The sequence below is a fragment of the Corvus cornix genome, chromosome 21, assembly GCF_000738735.6.
Source record: "Corvus cornix cornix isolate S_Up_H32 chromosome 21, ASM73873v5, whole genome shotgun sequence".
NCBI classification, from domain to species: Eukaryota; Metazoa; Chordata; class Aves; order Passeriformes; family Corvidae; genus Corvus; species Corvus cornix.
Genome location: NC_046350.1, coordinates 4,580,773 through 4,607,413, shown reverse-complemented (window position 1 = coordinate 4,607,413; position 26,641 = coordinate 4,580,773). Strand labels below are relative to the sequence as shown.

General features: G+C 44.4%; 2 protein-coding genes across 8 annotated transcripts; one reads left to right on the top strand and one right to left on the bottom strand.

The window, feature by feature from the left end:
* MMP23B (matrix metallopeptidase 23B) lies at nt 1-11,260 on the top strand. Of its 3 annotated transcripts, XM_019289790.3 has the most exons (10): nt 467-1,373; nt 2,058-2,142; nt 4,065-4,177; nt 4,744-4,877; nt 5,534-5,673; nt 6,818-6,985; nt 7,608-7,772; nt 7,988-8,098; nt 8,951-9,077; nt 9,559-11,260. In XM_019289790.3, exons 4-10 carry the CDS (start codon nt 4,810-4,812, stop codon nt 9,731-9,733), a joined length of 954 nt encoding a protein of 317 aa, XP_019145335.1. In that variant the 5' UTR covers nt 467-1,373; nt 2,058-2,142; nt 4,065-4,177; nt 4,744-4,809; the 3' UTR covers nt 9,734-11,260. The 3 variants fall into 3 exon arrangements, with proteins under 3 accessions (XP_010404175.1, XP_019145335.1, XP_039419896.1); XM_039563962.1 differs by lacking the exon at nt 467-1,373 and having other exon boundaries at nt 1,801-2,142; XM_010405873.4 differs by lacking the exons at nt 467-1,373; nt 2,058-2,142; nt 4,744-4,877 and adding an exon at nt 1-261.
* LOC104693392 (cyclin-dependent kinase 11B) lies at nt 11,027-26,641 on the bottom strand. Of its 5 annotated transcripts, none has more exons than XM_039563956.1 (20): nt 26,574-26,641; nt 25,484-25,618; nt 24,738-24,853; nt 24,294-24,418; nt 23,575-23,713; nt 22,906-23,036; nt 21,662-21,784; nt 20,430-20,528; nt 20,184-20,312; nt 19,381-19,446; nt 18,708-18,883; nt 18,102-18,192; nt 17,737-17,858; nt 17,305-17,410; nt 16,594-16,715; nt 16,325-16,432; nt 15,465-15,581; nt 15,075-15,223; nt 13,109-13,298; nt 11,027-11,799 (listed from the first exon to the last, which is right to left on the bottom strand). In XM_039563956.1, exons 2-20 carry the CDS (start codon nt 25,592-25,594, stop codon nt 11,707-11,709), a joined length of 2,313 nt encoding a protein of 770 aa, XP_039419890.1. In that variant the 5' UTR covers nt 25,595-25,618; nt 26,574-26,641; the 3' UTR covers nt 11,027-11,706. The 5 variants fall into 5 exon arrangements, with proteins under 5 accessions (XP_039419890.1, XP_039419892.1, XP_039419891.1 ...); XM_039563958.1 differs by having other exon boundaries at nt 18,708-18,877; XM_039563957.1 differs by having other exon boundaries at nt 20,430-20,525.

The window sequence follows — 26,641 nt, the reverse complement described above, 5'->3', positions numbered from 1 at the left end:
AATGTGAGCTCAAGGATTACAGATGCATTCTGTGCAGGGAATGTCTTGAGTGCCTGTCCCATCTCCTTCCAAAAACTCCTAAAGGACGACATGGATCAGGCAGAACAACTTTCTGCAGGCAGAAGGAAAAGCTCCCTGTCCCTGGACAAGAAGAAGAGCAGTGGCTGGAGAACCACGGTGGGATTTTTGTGTCTGTTCCCTGCGCTGGCTTTGCTGGTGGTTGTGGAATATCCAGCTGGAGCTGCAGTTCAGGAAATTCAGGTGAGGAGAAGGGATCTGCTTCTCAAACGCCTGGGAGGGGAGTAGGGTGTGGGGTGTCAAATAGAGGTGATTGTGTGTTGCAGTTAGAGGCTGGGATCTAAAGAGATAAATATCTAAATAAATATCTAAAGAGATAAATATCTAAAGAGATAAATATCTAAAGATCTAATCTAAAGAGATAAATATCTAAAGATCTAATCTAAATAAAGAGATAAATATGTAAATATCTAAATAGATCAATCGATCTGAATAAATCTCTAAATAAATCGAAATAGAGGGTAGATCTAAACAGATCTGTAGATAAATGGATCTGAATAGAGAAATAGATGTCAGTAGATAAATGGATCTATAGATTAAAAAGATCTAAATAGAGAAATGTCTGAGAAGGCGACAAGATGTGTTTAGGGCTGTTTGAGCCCCCTCTTCTTGCAAAGGATCCCAGAAGATAATTGTGCATCCCAGAGGAATCAGGGGGTTGGAGCTGTGTGTGCAGCCTGGGACAAGCAAACAGGGAACTCACACAAGGTTGGGGTGGTTTTCCCTCGGAGCTTTGGCTGTTCTGTGGATTCCCCACTTGCCCAGCCCAGGCTGATGTGGCATTGCCTGGATTGGGATTTCTGTGCTGAGCTGAGCTGAGCTTCCCTGCACTCCAGGGTTTGTGGTGTGGGGTCTAAGCTGGGACCTCCAGAACTCTCGGCTGCCTCTGTTTTGGGGTCCATCCCTGGGCGGGATGTGCTGGGACACTGAATCCAGAGGTGACCATGGCAAAGCTCTGGGACTCTCACAAGTTGATCTTCACTTTTTCCTTTAGCTTAATTTTAGCCTTGAATTTTATTAAAAAAAAGAATCTTTAGGTACATCCTCTCCTGGTTTTTGTGTGTATGAACATCCTGGCACTACCCCCTTCATTTGCATCACATGCTCGGGCTGTTATTAATTGGTCCTAATTCAGAGTGATGTGTCTGTTTGGCTTGAGGGGAACTGCATGGCTGGGAGGGAGAAGGGAATTAATTACAGTCATTACAGTTCAGTGAAGAAAATTACTGGAGGTCTGAGTGCACAGGGTGAATAATTCAGAGCAGGGCTGTTGGCCAGTGTCTCCCTTTATATATGTATGTATTTTTAAATTTTTCATTTATTTTTATATATATAATTAATATTATTATATATATGACTGGTATTATTTTATCATAAAATTTATCTTATTACAACATTTATCTTATTTTAATATAAGATTGATCTTTTTAATATAAAATTGATCTTTTTATATAAAAGTGATCTTATTTTAATATAAATTTTAAATAAAATTGATCTTATTTTAATATAAAATTCATATTAGTTTTCTAGAAAACTTGTATTATTTTTATATATACTTTCTATTATATATCATTATATTACATCTATAATTTATCTTTATATATTTTTATATATTATTTCTATTATTTTTATATGTAGATAGAATTTATATATATTTTTAATATATATATTGTTGAGAGAGAGAATTTAATACTCTCCTTCCAGTATCTCCCAAACATTTGGAGTATTTGAGACCTTAACCCACAGCTCACTGGGTTTCTTCCTGGGGGTGTCTGACCTTTTCAGTTCCATATATCCCCAAAATCTTGGCTCTTTGGCACCCAGCCAGATCCTTTGATTGTGCTGGGGATTTTTAACTGGGTCACTGCGCTGCTCTCTGACCCCCAGGCCTGAGCTGCAGCCTTTGGGTGGTTCCCCACCCTTCCCCCATTCATTTGGCCGACACTTTCTGTTAATTAAAAGCATCTTTGTTGTGCCAGTGATGGCTAAAACAGAGCCTGGAGGAGAGCAGAGCCCAGGTTTGAGCAAAGAACTCGACCCTCGGCACCTCTCTGGATCCCACAGGTCAGTGACTGATGCTCTGATCTCCTTGGTTTGGATTTTGAGGACAACTGAGACATTATTTTAATTTCCCCCCTTTGTCCATTCAGCACTAATGGCTTTAAGCTTTTATGCTCAGTGGTTGTAGAAAAGAAATCGTTTTCCTCCCTTGGGGCTGCAGTTTTCCTTGCAGAAGGAGAAGCCAGCAGGCTCCATCTGGCTGGAGTTGTCCCAGGGGACTGGGAGAGCTCAGGATTCCCCCTGTGCTGGAGGGATTTAACAGCCAGAGGAGACAAACTGGGCTGTGCTGCTGCTCCCTGTGCCCCAGAAACTGGGAATGGCACCAGCTGTGGGGTCGGTGGGTTGTAGAGGCTGGGTTGCAAATCCAGAGTGCCCCAGCTTTGCCAGAACATCCAGCACGAGGACAGAGAAACCCTGAGGAGCTTTAACACCTCGCTCACCCCAGTGTGAAGTTAACAACTCCTGAGTCAGTCTTCTGGAGACTGACAGAATTCCCAGTAATCCTGATGCCAGGATAAATGTGTAACCAGCCCCAATCCTGGCACGGATCCTGGAGAAAACAACAAAGGGAGGATTTGCATAATTCTCCTCTACTTGAAAGAACTTCGAGAAAAATAAAAGGGGAAAATACCTTATTACGCTGTAATTATGAGCTAATCTCCTCCTGGCTCCTCTTGCAGCTCCAGCAGATCCTCCACCTTGCCTGTGCTGCTCAAAAGGAGGCAGAATTTTCCTTTCTTAGCCCAAAAAAATGGCATTGTCAGAGTAGAATCAGAGCTAAAACCCTCTGGGGGTGAAGGGAGAGGGGCGGCAGCCAGTGACCCACATCCCACGTGCCCAGGGAGGAAGGGGCAAGGCCTGGAGCTGAGCAAACCAAAAAATGGGATCCAAACCCTGCCAAAATCTGCAGCCAGCAGGGAGGTGTTGGCTCCCAGCTCTGTCACCATCGTGGTCCTTAAGAGGTGGTGCTGGTTTCTGAGGGTGAGCCAGCTGCAGGGAACACTGAAATCTGTCCTTGGAGGAAAGAAAGGTGCTGAGATGAGGTCAGGATGGAAGGAAATGGGGCTGTCAGACATGAGCAGGAGAAGGTTTCCTGCTGGGAGCTGCGCCAGCCTGTTGAAGGCATGGAAAGGTGCTCGTGCTTCGGGCAGGACCAGGAGCTGTCCCCTCAGGCCTCTTCTCTCGCCCCTGCCTTGCTGTGACAGCAGGGATGTGCTGTTTTGGCTCCCAGGGCCTCAGCTCTTCCATGAGGAAACTGGAGACAGCTCTTGCTGCCTGTGGAATGTGCTGTGAGGCCGGACAGACTCTCGTGGTGCAGCTTCTGTACCATGGCCACTGTCTGTGGCTCTTGGTGCCTCTGGAGCCCAGAGGTTTTCAGTGTCTCAGCCCCAAAAAGGGGAGACAGAGCTGGAAGACTTCCAGAAAACCCTGTTGGGCCCCATTCATTTCCCTCCAGGTACTAAAAGGCTTTTCTAGCTGGAGTCAGACGTGTCACAAAATGTGATGGCTTTTGCTGTTCGATGCTTTAAAGGCACTCCAGGGTTTCCAGGGCTCCTGTTTGCTTTGAAGGCATTTCAGATGCACAGCACAGCTCTCTGAAAGAGCTCCCTGCACAAAGAGCTGCCTGTTTTAGTCATTTCTCCAGATTTACATTTCTTCTGTGGCAAAGAGAGGAGGAAATGAAAACTTTCCAGGCAGAGCTGCGGCACTTGCTGTGGCCAGGAGCCTCCTGAGGCCTCAGTTCTGCTCTCCAGGAGGAGAGTGGCTGTTTTGGGATGATGCAGGACCAGTCTCATCCCTTCCATACCCCCAAGGCAGAACCAGCAGTGCTCCCCAGCCCCCAGGTGTCCTGTTTCACACAGTTTTTATTCTACACCGTCCTGGAGTCTCTCCCATCTCCTCCAACCTCCTGTTTTGTCTTTAAGGAAGATGTCTCAGCCCTGCACATCCCAGCTCCTCCTCGGCCCCCAGCGCGGAGCAGACGCTACACGATCACCCCGGGGCACCTCAAGTGGGACCACTTCAACCTCACCTACAAGTAAGGCCTGGAATGAGCCCCAAAAATGATCCTGGGGCCTGAGCTTTTCCTGCTGTATCCAATGGCTTTGGATCTTGGCCCTGAGGCTTTTGCTGAGCCATGTGCCAGGGCAGGGAGAGCTGCTGAAGCCACTCCACAGCAGGAATATTTTGACAAATGCTGCACCTCTCACTGGAGTGGAACTGTTCAGGGAGGATTCAGACTCCCCACAACAGGGACCTCCCTCAGAAGGTCGTGATTGAGGATTAGTTCTGTCACCCTGGTGGTTTTTTAAGAGCTCTGTATGAACCGAAATCCGCGCCGAGGGAGATCACTGGTGGAATGTGACCCCAGGATTTCTGTGATTGCAGGGCTCTCAGTGCCGAGGGATTTTAGGAATCTCTCTCACTGTGCCTGCTGACAAATAAACAATAAAAAGCCCTTGATGACAGTCCCGTGGTGAGGGAAGGCTCTACTCCTTCCCCTTGTGCTCATCCCAAACAGGCTCAGCCTCGTGAGAGCCTTCATTGCCCAGGTTTGCCCTCATGAACAGCCTGGCTTGATACGAAACCTTCTGCTCCCTTTAGGATGTGCTGGGACGAGGGGAGAACATAATCAGCATAGCTAAAAAACATCCAGAGGGGATAGAGAATATGCCCAGCTTTTCCCAATTGCTCCACTTGAGGCAATTCCCTGAATGCAGATCTTCCTGTGGGACGAGGTAAGTTCCTAGGAGCCACCCGTGCATTTCCATGGTCCAAGCAGGGCTTCTTCCAGCTTTTTCCAGGAGTTTTCCCAGAGTTTGCCCTGTGGCCTAAGCAAAAACCTCTTCTGAGTCTCTATCCTGAGGGATTAGAATTTTTTTCAAAGGAAATAACTCCTTTTCCTATGGATTTTTTCCAAGGAAATAACTTGTTTTCCTATCAAACCTTTGACATCCATTGGAACCCTTTTGGAAGTGCTGCCTGACAGTATTCCACACCAGTGTCTGCACATCTGTGGGAGCCCAAGGGTCAGGAGCAAGAATTCCCTGCTGCTGGAATGCAGCTCTTTCTTCTTCTGGCGACACTGCACAGCAGACTGGGACATAATCAGGATAAAAACAGTTTTCCAAGAGAACCTGTGCAGGAGAGGAAGAACAAAAGCTGGAGTTAGTCCAGAACATGTGATTGTAAAGAATATCAGGAATTTATTCACCCCTCTGGGGGCTTTATTAAATATTATTAACATCCAGCTCCAGCTACTCCTGATCCGAACCTCTTGCAGTGAGTGCTTTGAAACACTGGAGAAATCCTTGATTGAAGCAGCCCTGGAGAGCCTCCAGCTGTTTGAGGAGCCAGGGGTGTTTTCCTGAGGCTGTCCTGTGTGTCCCTGCAGGATCCTGTCCTTCCCAAGGAACCTCCTGAGCGCCAGGGACACGCGCCGGGGGCTGGCGGCCGCGTTCCGCATGTGGAGCGAGGTGTCCCCGTTCAGCTTCAGGGAGGTCCCACGGCACCTCCCCAGTGACCTCAAAATTGGTGAGTCCCCCCCCGGGATCCTGAGCTGGGGCAGGGAGCTGTGGGGTGTGCTAACTCCAGCAATTCCAGTGTGTAATCCAGGAGCTGGGAGGCAGGAGAGCCCTCCCGTGCTGTGTGGACTCAGCAGTGCCTCTTGGATAAGGTTTGGGGTGTCCTTTTGCCTTTAGGCAGGCAGAGGAAAACTGCTTTTGTCTGCTCAAGGAAATATTAATGTCACAATTCACACTTTCTGTGAATGGTGGTTGGGAAGTTTCAGGCATTTGCCAAGAGTGAATCCTCAGATTCTGGGGTGGGATCCCACAGGTGGGGAAAGCCACAGGAGAATAAGAATCCACAGGTTCTTACTCCACAGATGGTGAAACCGAGTGTTGGAAGGTGGAGTGACAGCCCCAGGGTCACACAGAGCCACAGAGCAGGTGAAGGATTCCAGCTGTTGGTGGGTTCAGGCTCCCTTTCGCTGGTCCCACTGGTGCAGTCATTGCTCCATCCCTTCCCTCCTCCCCTCAAGTGCTCTGTGGCTGCTCCTGAGTTTTCCTGGGGCCTAGAAAAGGTCAGTGCTGAGGTGTTTCCTGCTCAGCCTCAAGCCCAGATGTCAATTCTGTCTGGGATTTCTGTGTGTGAAGCACAAGATTCCCTGTGCCAAGGGCACAGCCGCCAGATTCACACCCTCATTTTGCAACACGTTCCCCTCTGGTGCTGCAGGACGTGATGTTCCTCCCAGGACTCTGTCCTGCCACCACCTGGAGCTCCCAGTGCCCAATTCCAGGGATTCAGGATCCACTGTGATCCTGCTGCAGCTATGACTCCAAAGCATCTGCTTATTTATGTTCAAAATGGAGCAATCCAGGGGTTATCAGCTCTGTCCAGCCTCTCCCTCAAAAAGATCATTTCCACGTGGTGTTGCAAAAGGAGCTCAGCATTCCCCACTGGAAAACAAATTCACTGGAGCAGCTCTAAATCCAGGGTCAGCACGGGGCTGAGTGTTGCTGTCAGTCCTGAGAAATGCTTTGCATTTATCCTTCATTTTGTGGCTCTGGAGGTTGGAAAAAACCTGGGATCCCACCAGAGACCTTTCCAGTGATCCAGGGGCTTCCTGGCAGGCTGATCCTGCTGGATACCCCTCAACCTGCTGCTTTTTCCACAGGTTTCTACTCCATCAACCACACGGACTGCCTGGAGTCCCTGACCCACCACTGCTTCGATGGCACCACAGGGGAACTGGCCCACGCCTTCTTCCCACCCCATGGAGAAATCCACTTTGATGACCATGAGTATTGGATCCTGGGGAACACCAGGTTCAGCTGGAAGAAAGGTAACACAGGGAGCACATGGTGGAGGCCTGGGATTTAGTCTGGGATTTGCCTGATCTGGGAAAGAGACAACAGAAACAGTTGGGATTTTATTGTGGGTTTGGAAGTCGTTCCTCCAGCTGTGCGGTGGCAGGGCCATTTCTTGCTGGAATTACTGGAATTAGTGGAATTACTGGATAGTTCAACCACATCCTTAGTTAAAATCCGCGTGCTGGGTGCTGCCAAGAGGCTTGAGTTTGACTCCACGCTGTGGGGGATGCAGAGGTCAAACCTCTTTCAGACTGGAATCTTCCCAATCCCATTTCTTCAGCTCAGGGCTGTGGAAACAAAGTGAGGAGGGTCACTATTGCACTGGGTCAAACTTTGCTGGTCCAGAGCAGCTCTCCTGGAGCCTGGCACTGCTCTGGGTCCTGCTGCTGGAAATTAGAAGCACATGGAAATAATTGGCTCTGTTTGGGCCCAAGCAGCTACGGAGAAGATGAAACTGGGACAACATTGCCTGTTCTACTGCTGAAATCTTCCCCCTGGTTTTCCACCAGGAAGAATTGTGGGATAAAGCAGAGCTGTACACCAGTTGTACTTTGATATGACACACAATTCCAGCTGGTTTTCCTTTTCCCCCAGGAGTTTGGCTCACAGACCTGGTCCATGTGGCAGCCCACGAGATCGGACACGCCCTGGGCCTCATGCACTCCCTGAACCCCAACGCCCTCATGCACATCAACGCCACCCTGACTGGCAAAAAGACCATCTCCCAGGATGAGGTGTGGGGAATCCACAGGCTCTACGGTGAGGAGCAGGGATCTGCTCTGCAGGGCTTTGCCTGGATGCTGTGGAGCTCTCATGGTGTCACATCCCACCTCCAGCTCTTGTGCTCCTGCTTTAGATCGTTCCCCATCCCAGCTCCACGTTGTTCCTTCTGAGCACAAACTGACGAATTTCACCTAAATTGGGTCTCTCCATCTCCCCCAGCCCCTCTGACACCTCCTCTCCTCCTGTTTCAGGCTGTAAGGACAGGTTATTTATGTGCCCATCGTGGGCAAAAAAAGGCTTCTGTGAGAAGCGCAGGAAGCTGATGAAGAAGCACTGCCCGTCCACCTGTGACTTCTGCTACGGTATCCAGGGGTTTTTCTGGGATTTGGGGTGAGGGCTGCACAGAGGGAGGAGGTAAAAGGGAGGTTGGGATAGGGAGGATCTTAATTTCACACCAGAACTCAGTGGACACAAGTGATCCAACTCCAAGCAGCACAACAGAGATGGTGTCTTGTACATCTGAGTCCAGATCCAGGCCTGGAACGAGGACTAATTAAACATTGATGGAGTAGAACATTAAATTGTCCCATTCCTCTCTGGTGTAGCTGAGCCAGGGAATAGCCATGCAGAGAGAGGGGCTGCAGAGCAGGTCCTGAAGCAGGGAGGGGACAGAAACAAGACAAAGGACAGCTCCAGCACAGCTGGACTGGAGCTGCTCCACAGAACAGGAGATAAGGGATGTTAATCACCTGATCCAGTCTCAGGTTATGGATCCAGATGAGGAATCAATGCAGGACCAGGTTAAGTTGCTGCAGCTGTGGAATTAAATTCAGATAAATACTACTGGCCTTAGGATGTCCTGTTTAACCAGTGCCTCTTTCTTCAGCACAGAGATACTCCTTTAGACCACATTAATGAAAGATGCAATCAGATAATTACAAACCCAGATATTCCATGGGCTTTTCAGGCACTGGCCTGTTCATCTCCTCTTCCATAGCTGTGAAGGGGGAAGTTGATTTTTATCCACCTCAGTTCACACACCACAGAATTTTTATCTTTGCCCATTAATTATGTTACTTGTCTGTCCAATAACTGCTCAGAACAAGGCACTTCTAAATGAATACTTTTAAGGCTCCTTAAATCATGATTTTGTGAAAGTGTTTTGGGGTAGCTAAAGCTCGTTAACTTTGCCATTTCCTTCTCTCCCTGGACAGAATTCCCATTTCCAACGGTGCCCCCCACTCTGCCCCCACCAAGGACCAAAACCAAGACAGTTTCTGAGGGCAGGAACGTCACCTTCCGCTGTGGGCAGAAGATCATCCATAAAAAAGGCAAAGTCTAGTAAGTGCTCTGTCCCTTCTCCCAGGCCTTAGCAGACTCTACACACCAAAAACCATGAGGAAGGATGACAAAGCAGGGTAAAGAAGAATGGAGTTTATAATCTGGAGCTTAAAAAGGATAAAATCCAATCTGTATCTGTTGCACAAAGCTAATTCCTACCATCAAGCCAAGTTCCCTGGCTATATTCTGCAGAAAAACCTGAAATTTAAATTTAGCCTTTCAGTTAATAATTAATTGGTTGTTACTAAATTATGAACAGGTTCTGGATGTATCTAAAATTTAGGTTGGCTCAAATCCATGAGTTGGTTTAGACTCAGGACTGTGCCCTGTTAAACCTCATTCTCCACCTGAAATACAGACTAAACCTCAACTGTGTTTTGTTAAAGTCTCTGCTCTACACTTATTCAGCAAAATTTCTTAGTAGAAATAACCCCTACCACAAATATTCAGTTTAATTTCTATTATTTTTTTCTTCTGACAGCTGGTACAAAGATAAGGAGCTTCTGGAATATTCATATCCAGGTTATTTATCCCTAAATGAAGATCACATGAGCATCATTGCAAATGCAATTAATGAAGGAACTTACACTTGCATAGTGAAGAAAAAAGAAAGAATCCTGACTACTTATTCCTGGAGAATCAGACTGAAGCACTGACACAGCCCTGGAATGAGCCCTTCCAAGTTCCTGCTGCTTCTGTTTCCAATTGTTTCTTTGGCATTTTATTTTTAATCTCCAGTAGTGCAACTGAATTCTCCATCAGCTGCTTCAGTACCCTGAGCAAAAGAGACTCTGAGACTGTTACTGGGATGTCAAACTCTTCCAGATTCGTTTTAATGACAAAGAATTTATCAACTATTTGCTGTACAGAGGATTAAAAACCATTGTTTTTGTAAGAAAAGTGTCAGACAGAGCTGTGTGGGGCACTGTGAACTGCTACAATCCAGGAGCAGCCTCTGCCCCAGCCCCCAGAACACTGGGATGGCAGGAAAAGGACAAGTTTTATACTCTGGGAATGTTTTCCTGCCATTTTTTACACCCTGGTGCAGTGCAATAGAAGAAATTACAAGGTTAAGCCTTAATTTCACTTTTCTTTCACTGGTCAGAAGGATGAGGATCACACAAACCCTGGTTTGCTCCTCAGTTGTCCATTCCAAGATGTTCAGTTCAAGGATCCACGGCAAAGCTTTTCCCCCAAAGTGCTTTCCTGTGGTCTGTGGGTTTTCCTCTTATCCCAAACAGGCATTTAGTGCTCAGAGCTTGGTCCTTGAGGGGTCTGAGCCTTGAGTCCTGGGGGAGATGAGGTGGTTTCCTCCTCCAGGCAGCCAGAATGAGGTAAAAGTGCCACATCCAGCTGGAAAAGAGCTTAGGAGTGGCTGGCAAAGCTGGGGGCAGGGAAGCTGGGAAGGGAATCATTCCATGTCATAGCCAAACTCTGCAGTGGGGTCATGGTTTAATCCTTCAGAGCTTCCCTGCACTCCTGCTTTTCAGTGGGTTCCTGGGGAAGCTTCTGGAATCAGGAATGTTTCAGCTGTTTCTCCTTCAGAGGGGAACAGGGATTTGTCTTCCTCCACAGGAAAACAACCAGACTGCTTTCCCAACTCGCCACAACTGCAGCACATCCATGTTGCACATGACCCAGGAAAACTCTCCAGAACGTACTGAAACTGATAAAATGTTTAGGATTTGAGTTAATCCCTTGCTGGCCTGGTGCCCAGCTGTGGTTGCATGAAAATGTGGTGTTTTCCAGATCTCCCTGTTCCCAGAACAAAGTGACAGCTTCACAAATCAGGGGCTCCAGAGGATGAGATTCCAACATGACTCCTCCTTCTCCTCTTGCCCCAGAAAGGACTGGAATGTGGCATTACACAACCACTAAACCTGAGCTCTTCTCTGCATGGAAAAAGGGCATATTTTTAAAAAAAAAGCAACAACAACTTTCATAGAAAATAAAGTTTCAAGTCTCCATATTAAATCTTTTTGTTTTATAAAACAATAGAGTAATTAGTTTTGCACCACTGTAAATACATTTACAGAACAAAAAAAAATGTGGTCAGGGAGTCTCTCCAAGGTAACAGGACACAAACCTCAGAATTGTCTTTTTTTCTTTTTTTTTGCCCCAAATATATTCAGACACAAACAATTTACTTACTTAAAATAAAAAATAAACTCTCTTTACTGTCACCAACATCCCACTTTGCTGCATGTGAAGCAATGAAATCCTTCACACTATTAAACAATTGAAAATGTATTTTAATTCTACAAATTTACAAGGAAAACAAAACAAAACAAACTCAACAAAAAAAACCCCTAAAAATAAACCAGAAACTGTTCCAGGACTGTTAATTTCAAGTTGTCCTTTGTCACAGTTTGTGATGATCCTGGGGTTTGCAGGTAACTCCAGTCCTCTAATGGAATGCAGCAGTTAAACTCCACATTGATTTATAAAACAAGAGCCTTGGAATCTGTGATAATGTTTGAGTTTTTTCACAGGGAAAAACATCTCGTGCCCCGACACGAAGAACAGAACTGGAGCACTCAAATCCACTCACATGAATGGTGATTTTTTTTTTTTTTTTTTTTTTTTCTTTGTGGGGTTTTTGTTTCCCCCCCCTTTTTTCACGTTGAGTTCAAAACTTGAGGCTGAAGCCAGGTCCTGCAGCAGATGCTCCTTGATTTGTGGTGGTCAGATGGAAACCTGTGTCCTTGAGATCATCATCACCCTGTGAAAACCAAGCAAAATCAGGGGCTGTGCAGCTGCATTTAACTCTCCAAAAATCTAAACAACAAGAAAAAAACCCCTATCTTGAGATGAGAAACAAATGTTTGATTTGGTGGCATCACAGTTAAGGTTGATGCTGGGTTATTCATCATCTCTGAATATTAGCATTTTAAAAGTTTTCTTTGCTAAAGGCAGTTTGAGTGTTCCTAGTTCCTGTACCCACTTCTGCCTGCATGGGAAAGATAAAAAATTGGGTATAAATAAGTGTAAACTCCACTTATTGAGCATCTAATCCAACACACACTGCACATCCTCCATGACAGTCCCAAAAAATCAAGGCTTAATAAACTTTTTATATTATTTAATTGGGCACAATATTGTACAGAGCCATTTCAGCCATGCTGAGACATGGAATGGGTGATAAGAATTTTCTAAAATTAGGGCACCTGAGACTCTAACATGGCATATTGTGTGAACAGCACAATCCTCACAGATAGATAGAAAAGATAAATACCAGATAGAAGACCAGCCTGGCCTTTTAGGAATTCTCCAAGACTGGAAAAAGGCATCTACTTCTATCCCCAAGATCTGTATGATTTCCCAGGCTGTGGATTTATTTCAACCCAAATTTAACAGCTTAGTTGAAAGTGTAAAACAATGAACACTTTTAAAAGGAGAAACTGCTCTGCACTGGGATAAAACCAGACATTATTTCCTTCTGATTATGCCTGGAAATGGTGATTCTGGGAGCAGAGCAGTAACTGGCACTGGCTTTGGGAAGGAAAGCTGGACTTTCCCTGGCAGTCCAGGTCAATCTCAGGATCCCAACTAAATCCCAGCAGCACAGAGCCCACATGCCCAGCCCAGGTGAGGCTCTGGAGCTGTGCCACACTCACAGAATCACAGAATGAACCAGGCTGGAAAAGACCTTTGAGATCACACCTATGACCCAACACTGCCTCACCAACTAAACCCTGGCACCGAGTGCCACGTCCAGGGATGGTGACTCCACCACCTCCACAGGCAATCCCAGTGCCCAAAGATGATTCCAGTGCCTGACTCACCAGCCCTGCCTTTGGGAAGGAAAGCTGGGCAGAGCCCACGTGCCCAGCCCCTGGGCAGGCTCTGGAGCTGTGCCACACTCACCAGCAGTGCCTTTGGGAAGGAAAGCTGGGCAGAGCCCACGTGCCCAGCCCCTGGGCAGGCTCTGGAGCTGTGCCACACTCACCAGCAGTGCCTTTGGGAAGGAAAGCTGGGCAGAGCCCACGTGCCCAGCCCCTGGGCAGGCTCTGGAGCTGTGCCACACTCACCAGCTGGCTGTAGCCCAGCCCTCCCTCGGGGGGCCGGGGGCTGGTGCCCCTCTTGACCCGCTGCTGCTCGCTCTTGGCTGGCCAGGTGGGGAACATGGAGGGGTCGATGGGCAGCGGGGTCTCACGGAAGTACTCGTGCTTCAGCCCGTCCTCGGCCGTGATCCTGCGCGCTGGGTAATAGGTCAGGAAGCTGCCAAGGAGGCAGGAAAAACATGGGAATTTCAGCCCCTCAAATTGGGGATTGTTCAGCAATGAGGCTGAGAGTTTTGTGATGTTTAACACGATTCTGTCACTGGGTTTTGGGGATAATGGTATGGGGTGTAATTCTATTCGTTGGGTGTAATTCTATGACTGGGTATTGGGGATAATTTTATTAATAATAATTCTATTCATTGGCTTTAATTCTATTAATGGTATTGGGTGTCATTCTATTAATTTGGGATCATTTTATTACTGGGTACAATTCTATTAATTGGGTATAATTTTATTAATTGGGTATTGGGTAAAATTCTATTAACTTGGTATAATTCTATTATTGGTATTGAGTATAATTTTATTAATTTGGTTTAATTCTATTACTGGTATTGGGTATAATTCTATGAATATAATTCTATTAATTGGGTACAATTCTATTAACTGAGTATTGGGTAAAATTCTATTAATTTGGTATCACTCTATTACTGGTATTGGGTATAATTTTATTAATAATAATTCTATTCATTTAATTCTCTTAATGGTATTGGGTGTCATTCTATTAATTTGGGATCATTTTATTACTGGGTATTGGGTGTAATTCTATTAATTGAGTATAATTCTATTAATTGGGTATTGGGTAAAATTCTATTAACTTGGTATCATTCTATTACTGGTATTGGGTATAATTCTATTAATTGGGTATAATTTTATTAATTAAGTATTAGGTAAAATTCTATTAACTTGGTATCATTCTATTACTGGTACTGGGTATAATTCTATTAATTGGGTATAATTCTATTAATTGAGTATTGGGTAAAATTATATTAATTTGGTATCATTCCATTACAGGTATTGGGTATAATTCTATTAATTTGGTATAATTCTATTAATAGAGTATTGGGTATAATTCTATTAATTGGGTATAATTCTATTAATTGGGTATAATTCTATTACTGGTATTGGGTATAATTCTATGAATATAATTCTATTAATTGGGTACAATTCTATTAATTGAGTATTGGGTAAAATTCTATTAACTTGGTATAATTCTATTATTGGTATTGAGTATAATTTTATTAATTTGGTTTAATTCTATTACTGGTATTGGGTATAATTCTATGAATATAATTCTATTAACTGGGTACAATTCCATTGGTGTTTGGTATAATTCTATTAACTGGGTATTGGCTATAATTCTGTGACTAGGTAATGGGTGTAACTATTAATTTGGTATAATTCTATTACTGGTATTGGGTGTAATTCTATTAATTTGGTTTCATTCTATTGCTGGTATAGGATATAATTTCATTACTGGGTATTGGGTACAATTCTATGACAGGGGTATAGGGTGTAATTCTATTAATTGGGTGTAATTCTGTTAATGATTGCTGCCATATCATCTAACAGAACTGAGTTTTAAGGCAGGCTCCTCCATGAAGCTGTAATTAATGGGACAGCAGCTGGAACTACACACCCAAGCAGCTTCTGTAGGGATCTGCTCACAGAGGTGTAAATCCCTGGATACCTCAGACCCTCTGGATAGGCAGATAAAGCTCCACAGTGATCCAGGATAATTCCATCAGAATATTTTACAATGCTTTTTTTTTTTACTATTTAAAGAGAGATTTTAGACATTCTATTAATACACCAGGTACTCCTGTAACACAGTGTAACTGCACAGCCTGGGGTTGATTTCATAAACCTTTCACAACACAGAAAATTCTTTTCCTGCCCACATATTCCCAGGGATCCCCTGGAATTTGGCACCCACTTGTTCATCAGGTCAAAGCCCTGGTCAGAGAGGAGAGCCCCGAATCTCTTGCGCAGGTTGTTGTAGGGATACTCCGTGAAGGTCATTTTCTTCACTGCTGGCAGCTCATTGTAACCAGGCCAGATTTTTTCACTGGGAGTACCCAGATCCTGCAAATTAAAATATCTCCTTAATAAATTCAGAGTGCAACCCTTTCTTTATTCCTTAGGGGTTGGGAAGTATCCAGAGGAAACAGACAAAACAAATTGTGGGCTCGGCCTACTCAAAGTGTGGTAAAGCAGATTAAATAACTTTTTATTAACGCTGAATATCTGTTAAAGAGCAACAAGCACTAGTCCAATGTTCCTGTTTCTAAAAGCAGTTAAAATCCAAAAACATTTAAGAAGTTACCTTAAAAACTTTGTTAATCTGGTCGATTTCTGACTTCCCTGGGAACAGCGGCTTCTGCGTCAGCAGCTCCCCAAAAATACACCCCACTGACCACATGTCTATGGCTGTGGAATACTCCTGGAAAGCAAGGGAATAAAACCACACCTCAGAAAAATCAGGGAGATATTTTCACTGAGTTGTTTGGAGGGGTGTTGTGGTTTTTGGGGGTTTGTTTGGGTTTTTTTTGAGCACAACACCCACAACCCATACCCAAGGGCCAGGTCTCAGCTGTATTTATTTAGAAGTTGTAGTTACTGTGAATTATGAGCAATATCCATGTACACAACTATTTCAGGATGAAAGGTGGAAGTCTCCACACTGATGCCTCCTTTTTTCACTCACAAGCAAAGCAGCACAGCTGATAAACCAGTATTTTTTATGGCATGGCTCTTGTCACTGCAACCCTACAGAGCCTCACTGATTTCACCCAGATTTCAGTTATCAGCAGGGAACGTTCTAGAAGACTACCAGTACCTTGTTCTGCTCTCAGATGTCACGAGTTTTAGACTAATTTAAAAAGACATTTAAAAATCCAGCTGCCAAAGGTGACAGTTTGCCACAATCCATGAGGAATCCATCAGCACTGACCACATCAGCATTCCAAGGGACAAAACCCATCTGGCACCCACCCACCCTGTGCTCAGGGAAGATGGAAGGTTTTTTGCTGTGTCATTAGGAACAGTAATACTGAATATTCAGGATTTTCTCCTCTGAATCAATATAAAGACCCAAGCATGCTCACACTTTGTTCATGATTTATAAAATACAGTCAGGCTGCAGAGTCACTGCTCCAGCAGCCAGAGCAACAAGGAGGAGCTCACCTTTGCTCCAAGCAACAGCTCTGGAGCTCTGTACCATAGTGTCACAACCACAGGGGTGTAGGGCTTCAGGGGAGACCCATATTCCCTGGCTAATCCAAAATCTCCAACCTGAAAGGAAAATAAACAACATTTCCAGCAGTGCTCATTCACCATCAGTGCCACGATGGTCATTGCACAGAACTGTGCTCAGCTCTGGGCACAGCTGTAACTCTGTAATTCTGCAGCACAGAATTTGTCCTGATTTCCTCATTTTGTCTCCTAATTCTTACTTTCAGAATGCCTGAATGACTGAGCAGCAGGTTGGAAGTTTTCAAGTCTCGGTGCAGGATCCAGTTGTCGTGGAGGTGTTTGACCCCTCGCAGTAACTGAATCATCAAAGTCTTCACTTCCCCTGGAATGATAAAAAAAAAACCCCAAATGCATTGAAGAAAATAAATCTACCTTTAATTTTTGTTTTGTTTGTTTGGAGAACAGGGAAAGGGGCAGGAAGGAGTGGCAAGTTAAAAGCACAGCATAGCCTGAACCATAAAAATGTGTCACAGAACAGGAGCAGTCACACCCACAGAGCAAAATTCATTTGGGCAGCTGGAATGCATCCAAATTATGCTCAGAAATTATTGCCTCTCATAGGAAGCAGCCAAAATTAAAGCCCAGTGCACTTTTCCAGTTCAGCACAGGGGAAACTCGCCCAGTTTCACCTCTGAACAGCTCCACTCCACCCCAAACGCACAAACTGGATTCATCACCAGCTGTCACCACGAGGATCAGCACTCCCAGCCAACAGCCAACCTTAACTTGTGTCAGGTTTTACAGAACAAACAGAAAAAGCCAGGAAGTGTCAGTTCCAAGGAACACAGGACATTCCAAAGCAACACATGGCACTGCCCAAAGCCAGCTCTCTCCTGCCAGCAGGGCCACTGCCATTTGTGTTGGCCACTTTTCCAGCTCTGAGAATTTCAGGAGACTGTGGCAAACAGTACCTGGCAGAAAAGGCTGTTTCATTGTTTCCATCAGGCTCTTGAGGTCATGTTCTACATAGTTCATCACAATATAGATTTTATCCATGTTACTGCCCACAACGATCTCCTGCAACGCACAAACAGATGATCAAAACCTGCACATGGTATTTAAAAAGCATCCAAAATCAATTTTAGAAATCTACTGGCAAGAGGATGGATGCTGCCATTGGTAAAATCCTCAGAAAATGTATTTTTGCTATTAAAAAACAGATCATTTTTTACAAAACATCAAAATTGTGGAGACAGTGATGTCTATGCAGCCTTATAAGCAGCACACAACTGGTCACAGAAGCAAGCTCTGCCAAGGTTGCTGATATTTTATAAGGCATTTGAAAGCCAAGAGGAATATTTCAAGAACAAAAATACTTTTGAGATAAAGGATTGCAGCCTTACTCTGACAGTGACAATGTTTAGGTGCTGTGCTTTCAGAATTGTATTTATTTCTCTCAGAGAAGTAATGGGAAAGCCTTCCTTCTCCTTCTCCATTTTCAGTCGCTTCAGAGCCACAATTTCATCTGCAAAGGAAACACATTTCCCATCATCACAGAGTTAATAAATACACATTACCAGGTCCCCCAGTGTTCTCTCAGTGATTAAATATTCAATTAACTGTGCTGTTTTGCCTTGAAAGCAACCAGCTTGCTGGTAAAGAAATACTTTAAACAGATTTATTTCATCACTGAAAAATGGAGAATGGTAATTTGCACACAAGTGCAGCCCTAAATAGCCTGAAGAAACTGGAGGGCACTGATACCCACCAGTCTTTTTGTCCTTTGCTCTGTACACCACACCATAGGTTCCTTCTTCAATCCTGTTCAAACACTGGAATTCCTCCACACTGCGACATCCCTGAAAAAACAGAGGGACAACATTTACTCCTCCAGCATCTGGGGGAAGGTTTTGGTTGGATTTTTTTTTAAAAAATCCAGTAAACTTCAGCAACTTCACAGGCATAGTTTAAAATTTACCAGAAGAACTTAACTGTATGGCTGCACCATATGAGAAAGGTATCTTGGGGTTTTATTTTTCATAGAGTTTCTAAAAGAGTCCTGGACAGAGCCTGTGTTTCAGCAGATTAACTAAATTATTCCATTCACTTTTGCACAGAATAATCTGGAATACCTGCCACAAAGGCAAAGGCAGCAACTCAGCACCGTACACTGATAACTTTCACATAATTAGTTAGTAAAAATCAGAATTTTATTAGTATTTCTGCACTTTGCTACATAAAGAACAACCAGTTTCTGTTTATGGTAACAGAACTCTTCTCTCACAAGGATCTATTTCCAGACAGCAATACCAAGATAAGAGGTATCAATTATGTAATTACATTCTTATCTACATTTAAGAGGGTGATCCCCTACCTGGAGGGCAGGAAGATACTTGGGAAGCTCCTGTTTCAGCTCAATGGGAGAGGAAGCTGGAGAATCAGGAATATATTCCCCTTCTGTCATGGCATTGGAATGAGGGGATCCCTCCCCGACCTCCTCCTCCTCCACCTCACTCCCTGCTGAATCTCGGTCAAACCTCGACTCTGTAACTTTAAAAGTCAGAATCAGTCATGGAAAGAGGAGTTGTCTGGAATAATTAAACTGAGCTTTAGGCAAATAAAGGTGGTGACATTGATCACTGTATGGGAGAGGATAATGGAGAAGTCCAATTCCTCCTCTTGGCAGAGGTGATGCTTTCAAGAATTCAGAGTCATGGACCTACAGGTTACAGTGTTAATGCAGCAGGTCAGAAGAATAAATCTTTATACCAGAATGAAAGAGAAAACTGACCCAGGATCTCCATTCTGACTGCAAAGCTTTTGTGATGAGAGGACAGGACAAAAGAACACAAAATGAAAGAGAAGGAAACATCAGCTCATTAGACTGATTCCCTCTAAACATAAAGCTTGGAGAGGATTTCAAGGAATTTCTGAGTTTGACATGAAAATGGCATTTAAAGTATTTTAAGTATTTGCAGAAATAGATTTATTCTGCTGCAAAAACTCAGCCAAACGCTTCTTTAAAATAGCCAATATTTGCATTGTACCAACTGGGATGTGGTTTCCATTCTCCTGTTCCTCCTCTTCACTCATTTCCTCTTCGCTCACCTCCTCTGCAAAACAGAACCAGGTTTGATTGAAAAATCTCCTGCAGCTCCTTGGGAGGCAAATCCCTGCTGAAATCCTTTCCTATCTCACCAGGCCTTCTGCACTGGCAGTGACGAAGCACTTCTGTTTCACTTGGACAGCAAATGCTTCCAACAGGGAACACAATTCTTACCAATTACCTGGGAACTGGGATGTGGGCAGGTAAATAAAATATTAATATTTGCTTATTAACTAGAATTGATTTTAAAGAAAAACACCCAGCCACCAGAAGCTGCTTTTGTGCCTTTTCTTTGCTAATTAAAGAATGGCTGCACGCAGACTTTTTTACCGAACCTTTTGTTATTACGTTCATTCACTTGAAAAAAAGTTCTGAAATTTGCAACTGAAAAGGATTCAAAATGACAAAGACATTTGGATTTCACCACCCCCCACCGAAGTGCAAGACTGTGCTCTGCAGAATATTTGATGTGTTACAGAACCACTGGAACTGTTGACCACTTAGGGAGACAAGAATGACTTTCAGGTTTCTGATGTGGCTTCTTAGATGAAGAATTGGTATTACCTCTACACAAAAGGATAGAATATGACTTGTACTTGGGTTTTTTCTTTTTAGTTATCTTGACCTGAGAGGTCTCAGCCTACCCTAGACTAAGAGAAAAGGAAAATGTTCAAATAAAACAACACAGGATGAGGAAAAAAAGAAAACCACACACCCCTGTAAGCCCTGCTTTGTGATCCTCACCTGCTGATTGCTCAGACACTTCCTCAGAATTGCTTCCTGTCTCCTCCTCCTCCTCCTCTTCCTCTCCCTCTTCCTCAGAGCCTTCACTGCTGGACTCTTCCTCCTCCTCTTCTGAGCCTGATCCAGATTCTGTCCAGGAATAATCAAACACACAACTGAGCAGGCACACACCAACAGTGCTTACTCAGCAGAGAGATTAATTACATCTGTACAATTCATCACATCTCCTAAATTGCATTTAATCACCTGAGGAAGACTCTGCTGAGCTGGTTTTTCTCTCACTGTCACTGATGTCTTGCAAGTCTGACAGAGGATCCCTCTCTTCTGGTTTCTCTTCTTTTACTGCTGAAACCATAAAAATTAAAAACACAGAGCTAATTGAGTATCATTTCCAAGCCTCTGAACTCCCAGGTAACTGCTTCACTTTCTGCTGGCATTAAATCAGTGCTGAACATTCAGTATTGGAAATTCAGAGCACTAAAAAGAAAAAAAATATATAATCATTTCACACTCTGCTCAATGACAAACAGCTTTTCTGAATTGCAGTGGTGCAGGATCAACAGCCAAAAATATGGAATATTGACCTGGTTTTTAAACATGTTGTGTTCCTAAGCTCTTCTAATATTAATTAAAACAGGGGAAAAAAGGAAAAAAAGTACCATGGTGACAAGAATCACCAGGACAGGGTGCCTACACACTGGTTACTGTCAGTGCTCACTGCTCCAGTGCAGACTCTCTGGTCCCCATGAAAAATCCCTGGTGGTTGATTAGGCAGGAGTTTCCCAGGACTTGCTGCCTGCCTCCACCTGGAATTCCAGCTGACTCCATCCTGATTTGAGTGGCTACACTTCTTTTCACAGCTGCACACGTTAGCAAGGCAGACACAGAGCTTTCCTCCTTCCAACAAAGGCATCTTTATGTCACTTGTGCAAGTTCTCTACCCCCAGAACCTTCAGGTGGCATCATTTTCTGGCTTGGAAAACAAAATTCACCATCTAAGCAGAACACTGCCTTAAGGATTTAATTTCTTCTACAAGATGACACCAGTGATGCTTACATTGATCTCTGTGAGGTCACTTTTTAGGGTAGTTTAGCTCCTAACCACAAATCCAACTGGAGCTGGAGGTACCAATCCCTTTTTAACCTGCAAGGGAATTCAACTGCAGGGTTTTAAAAATTCAGTCAGCTGCTTCTTTCACCACTGAACGGGGTAACTCATTCAGAAACTTTTCCAATTCCTACTCCTACCCCTAAATCCATTCCATTTGTCACTGGTACAACTCCTGCAAAACCAGCATTGCTTTAGCAAACAGCACAAATGTAGAGATCTGTGAAGATTCCAGAGTTATGCTGCTGGAGCTGAGGTGGACAATACTTTAAACTGAGCACCTGGGATGTTTGTTTAAGACTAAAAATTGAACACTACCCCAGCCCAGCTCCTGCTGCCCCCAAAGACAGTGTAGAGTGGCAGATGCTACCTGGTTTCCTGCTCTCTCCTTGCTCAAGCTTGTCTCTCTGCTGGCGCAAAGGGCTGCGACTCCAGGGTCTCATTTTTACTTTGTCTCCATATTCTTCCCTCACTGTTCTATGGTGTGCAGAAACTAGGGAAAACAAAACCACAAGAAATTGTTACATCTGCCTAATTAGAGTTGTCCTGTCTGCCACAGCCACCTGATGGGAATGCTTTTCATTTTTTTTTTTTTTACAGGGTAACGGGGAAGAGTGGGAGAAGAACCTACTTAAATCTAGGAGAATGAAGGGCTTTGATTTATCTCAAATAAAATATGGATTTCTACTGCTTAGAGAAAGCTGCTGCCACATTTAAAAACAGAAGCAAGCTGCCCTGTATGTTACACAGTAAATACCCTGATTCTAAAGCATTAATGCCAGAGAAAGAAGTGGAAAAAATGTAAAAGAATAAAACCAGCTGAGGTTTAGAAGGAGCTGACAGAACATTCAGAACAATAAAACCAATTAAATGAAAGGTTACACAGATTGAGCACTATCAGCATAAAGCCAAGCACAAAAAGGAGCTGTTTGGTATGAGCTGAGCAAGAAAGAAAAGCAAAAAAATATGGTCTGTTCTGCTATTCTTGAATAACCTTTTCCAATCATCACAGGAATGGGCTCTGATTTTACCTCTGAAAGTTGGGACAGAGATTCTTTAACCAAAAATTATGTGAGCTTAGATTGCAAATACCCAACACGCTGTGCAAAGAGTTCATGTGCAGAACTTAAACTGTTCAGGCACCAGATCTTCCCACCTGACTCCCACTGCAGCATTTTCCATGCCTGGAGTACTTACATGACCTCTCCCCCCTTTGCAATTTATTCCCCCAAATCCTTAAAACGTTGAATTTTGAGGTTTCAACCTCTACCAAATTGAGTTAGACTCAGCCAAAGAGTTCAGAACCACTGGGATCATGCTGGGTGCACACAGTGGCACCTCCAGAAATCTTGTTTTTATGGGAAATCTCCCTGACAGGGAGAGGCAAAGACTCACTGACAACCAACCTGCCAGGATATTTTAGGCACATAACATCATCACTTGTTTTTATCTCCCCACGTAGAACTTCGATTTCCTTTTCCCTCCCAGTGAAAGGTCTCCCCACTTTAACTTTTTTAAAAATTCTGGCCACTTTCTACCCCTCCACTCCACCACTGTGTCAGCAGATAGGAAAGTGATAGAGAGTATGAAGAATATTTATGCAGAGAGAGTCACCTTCTCTCCTGGCTTCCCTCTCCTTCCTCCTCTCCTCAGCTCTCCTTTCCCGCTCCTTTTGCTCCCGTTGTTCCTTCTGCTGCTCCCGGATTTTTCTTTCCCTTTCCCTCTCCAGTTGCTCCAGACGATCTCTGGAAAATAATTTTTGTTTCGTTACCAATTCAGTTTGTGAAGAGAAGGAAATCTGGTTGGCAGCACCAAACCACTAAACTCAACTTCCTTATCAACACCCCCAGTTATGCATCAGTCAAAAACAGGTGGAGTTTTTCAGCTGACCCTTTAAAAAACAGGTTTCAAAGACCCAGACCAGGAATTCTCCACCCTATCAGGATTTAAGCAGAAATGAAGCCAGTTCAGTTAATTAATGCCTTGATACTTTGCAAATCTGGTCTGTACTCTTTTTTTTACGTTGGAAAAAACCTCTAAGACCATCCAATCTTTTTGTTACAGTGAACCACTGGCAGTGAATTCACCTGGAACGTCCATGGCACTGAAGCAACTTTGAAACAATTAAAGTGAAGAACACATTCCCAGGAACACAGACAAGTTTTCACTGTGGGTTTTTTTTTTTTTTTTTTTTGGTCATTTCAGAACAACAAATGCTCAAGAGATAGATCAGAGGAGGCAGCTGCTCATCTCCCTCCCCAGGGGAGGGAGGGATGGATATACCTCTCCCTCCTGGAATGCTCCCTTGCCATCTCTCTCCGTTTCTGTCTCTCCCATTCACGCCGGGCTTTATCCTGCTCTTCTCTATGTCTCTTCCTACGCTCATGCTCCCGTTCTTTCTCTTTCACTCTGGCATGTTTCCCTTAAACAAACAGAAATCAATTTCTGAGTGTTACTGGTCAAAATATTCAGCGCTCCCGTTTTCACAAAGCAAAACTCAGAGAGGGTGGAACTGACGGGAACCTATTGCCATCATCTCTGTTGTTTTCTTAAAGAGAAAATCCTGTGCTGAAAGAGGATTGGAGAGTCCAAAGTCTGTAAGATCTTGCACAAATACTTGTATTGAAGTAAAAAATGGTTGTTAGTGACAGGAAGACAACGGGAATGCCTCTAGAAAGGATGTTTTTTTCCCTTGGTAGGTACAAAGATCAGAGGCCTTTCACTCCGTGAAGCCAGAGAGAAGCTTATCAGGCTTCAAGGAGTGAAAGTGACCTCAGTGTCCCTGTCCCAAAATGATTTCTGTCCTCTCAACCATGTTCATACCCCTGTAATTTCCATAAGGCACTAAACACAGCCAAAGAAATAATAAAAGTTTAAATTCCTCTGTAAATTATCCACCTGCTATGTCTCTTTTAGTCTGAATTATTGTTATTTACTCTACACAGAGCTTCCCAAGGGGAAGTTCCCAGAAACCAGAAGCTTCCAAGTGTGGCAAGAAGCACCTTCTGCAGAATGACTTCGGTGCCTGCGTTTCTCTTTCCTCTTCTCATCTTTCCTATGATGGGTTTTTTCTTTCCGGGACATTTGCTGGGGTGGTTTGATAGCCAAGGAATCATCTTCTTCTCCCCTAAAAGGCAGGACAGGAATAAACTCAGGGAGGTGACAGGTGCTGTCAAACAGAGCAGGAGTTATTTCCTCTTTTTGAAAAGATTCCCATTTTATATTGAATTTCTGCAATAACCCTAAATCAAAATGGGACCACAACACACTGTTAAATCTTAACCAGTGCTTCAAAAAAGTTACCCTGGTGTGTTCTCTGAGAAGGATTTGCCACTTCTGCACACTAAAAAATGAGATTTTTCCCTTCAGGCATTTGAAACCCTCTTCTCAGGACTTCTAAAGGTTCATTTCAGGAACTCTTTGTCTTTTTATTTCCTTATTCTTACCTGTCTTCCATTGAGTCTTCCCTCCTGTACGGTGAGTTCCTGATGGTTATTTCCATGCGATGGTCTCTCAGCTCCCCCTCTTCAAGAGAATCCCGCTTGGAATCCCTGTCATCTGACTGAGGGAATCAAAAGAGAGGGAAAATTCCATTTATTTGTATGTCTCAAAATGAAAAAAATTTAAATATTGCTGAAGCCTTCCACTGCTGGCTCAGAAATCCAACCTCGACTGGTCACCCCTGTAAAATCCACTGATTTATGAGAGCAGCACTCTGACTGCAATTACAGCTGAACTGCTTTAATTCAACGTAATTAAACAAAATTAAACACTAAGGAGGATTGCAGTAGCTACTGTGGGCTTTTTTCTGCAATAATTATTCTGTACACAGCTGTACCAAACCAAACAGCAACATAAAAGTGATTCCAAATTTGCCTTAACACGTTTTTCTATAAAATCTTTAGAAGTTGTTCCTTGGACTGCAACTCCCAGTTAATTACATTAATTTATTTATCTTTTCTGACAAATAACTGTAACAAAACCCAGTGTATAATGCAAGACCAATGGAATCTTCACAAAGCATCCTATTTTTGTGAAACTTTGGAATTAGACAAAGAATATTTCAGCTGACAGGGCACGAGCCTTGTTCTCACCAGAAAATCAGGATGCAGGCACTGCACCCCATAAAAATGCAGTTTTCCACTAATAAAGCCACTGATTCCACTAAAATGAATCCCAAAGGGCAGCTTACATTTTTCATACGTTTTATCTCTGCCTTCTCCTCTTGCTCCTTCCTTCGCTTCTTCTCCTGGAGAATTTCATCTAAAGTTTTCACTTTCCAAGAGTCCTTTTCATCACCCATTTGAGTTAAAAAAAACAACACCCTCTGAAAAAGAAGGAGATGTTCACAAACCCCACAGACAACCCTGTTTCACACCCATTTTTTTCAGTGCAAACACTTCACGTTCCATTTTTGAGTAAAGCCAGGCTGGAGTTGACTTTTGGTGAACCGAAAAATGTTTGGTTTAATCCCAGAAGATTTAAAGCCAAAGGAACGAAGGCCCTGCTGCAAACTCAGGGAGCTGCTGGAGTGCACAGAAAACACAGTTTATGGCCAAGGTTTGGTGTCACACGTTCAAAAATGACCTGAGACCTCGGGGGAGTTAACAAAGCTTGGGGAAAAAAGACACGAGGAAGGCAGAGTTTATGGGATATGTGTCAGAACTCCCGAGATAAGGAAGAAAGTAATCAAGCCAATTCAGCAGCTGCGCTGAAATCAGCTGTCGCTGAGTAAAAGGTGAGTCCAGCACGACCCCCGACCCAAAAGACGAGAAACACTGAGCGTGGCACTAATTAGGATGAGAAGCGAAATAATAATTAACCGATAGAAGGCAGAATATTAATTAACAAGAGAGCTATGTAACTTATACCCAACGAGCACTAACTCGTTGGTTTGCTGGAACGAATAAACAGCACAAAGTTGACAGCTGGAGGGGTTTGACCTGCGGAACACACCGAGCACCCAACTCTGAGATAACTCATCGCTGTCTCTCGCTCGTGTGCCATCCCCGGCTTATCGCACACCGCTAAACCAACCCCATTTTAGCGGCCAGCATCGCCCGCTCCCCGCACAGCCCCGGCCCCCGGCGGCCAGGGGGTCACACAGCCCCGCGGCCCTCACGGAGCGGTGCCACCCGCGGGCCGGCAGCGCGGCCGCTCCGCCGCCCGCCCTCAGCGCTGAGGTTCCCCCGGTGTCCGCTCAGCCCCTGCGGTGCCCCCGGTGTCCCCTCAGCCCTCTCGGTGTCCCCTCAGCCCCCCCGGAGCCCCCCGGCCCCGCTCACCGCCGCCGCCACCGGGGAGTGCGACCAGCAGCGCGCGAGTAACGCGTCACTTCCGCCCGCCGCCGCAC

Excerpts from the sequence above, each read along its gene's own strand:
- MMP23B (XM_010405873.4), top strand. The coding sequence starts at position 91 with ATGGATCAGGCAGAACAACTTTCTGCAGGCAGAAGGAAAAGCTCCCTG. Across the intron at positions 4,178-5,533 it reads CACTTCAACCTCACCTACAA|GATCCTGTCCTTCCCAAGGA; the intron begins GTAAGGCCTGGA and ends GTGTCCCTGCAG. Across the intron at positions 9,078-9,558 it reads CATAAAAAAGGCAAAGTCTA|CTGGTACAAAGATAAGGAGC; the intron begins GTAAGTGCTCTG and ends TTCTTCTGACAG.
- LOC104693392 (XM_039563956.1), bottom strand. The coding sequence starts at position 25,594 with ATGGGTGATGAAAAGGACTCTTGGAAAGTGAAAACTTTAGATGAAATT. Across the intron at positions 23,037-23,574 it reads GAGCATTCCAGGAGGGAGAG|AGATCGTCTGGAGCAACTGG; the intron begins GTATATCCATCC and ends ATTATTTTCCAG. Across the intron at positions 20,529-21,661 it reads AGGAGAGAGCAGGAAACCAG|CAGTAAAAGAAGAGAAACCA; the intron begins GTAGCATCTGCC and ends TTATGGTTTCAG.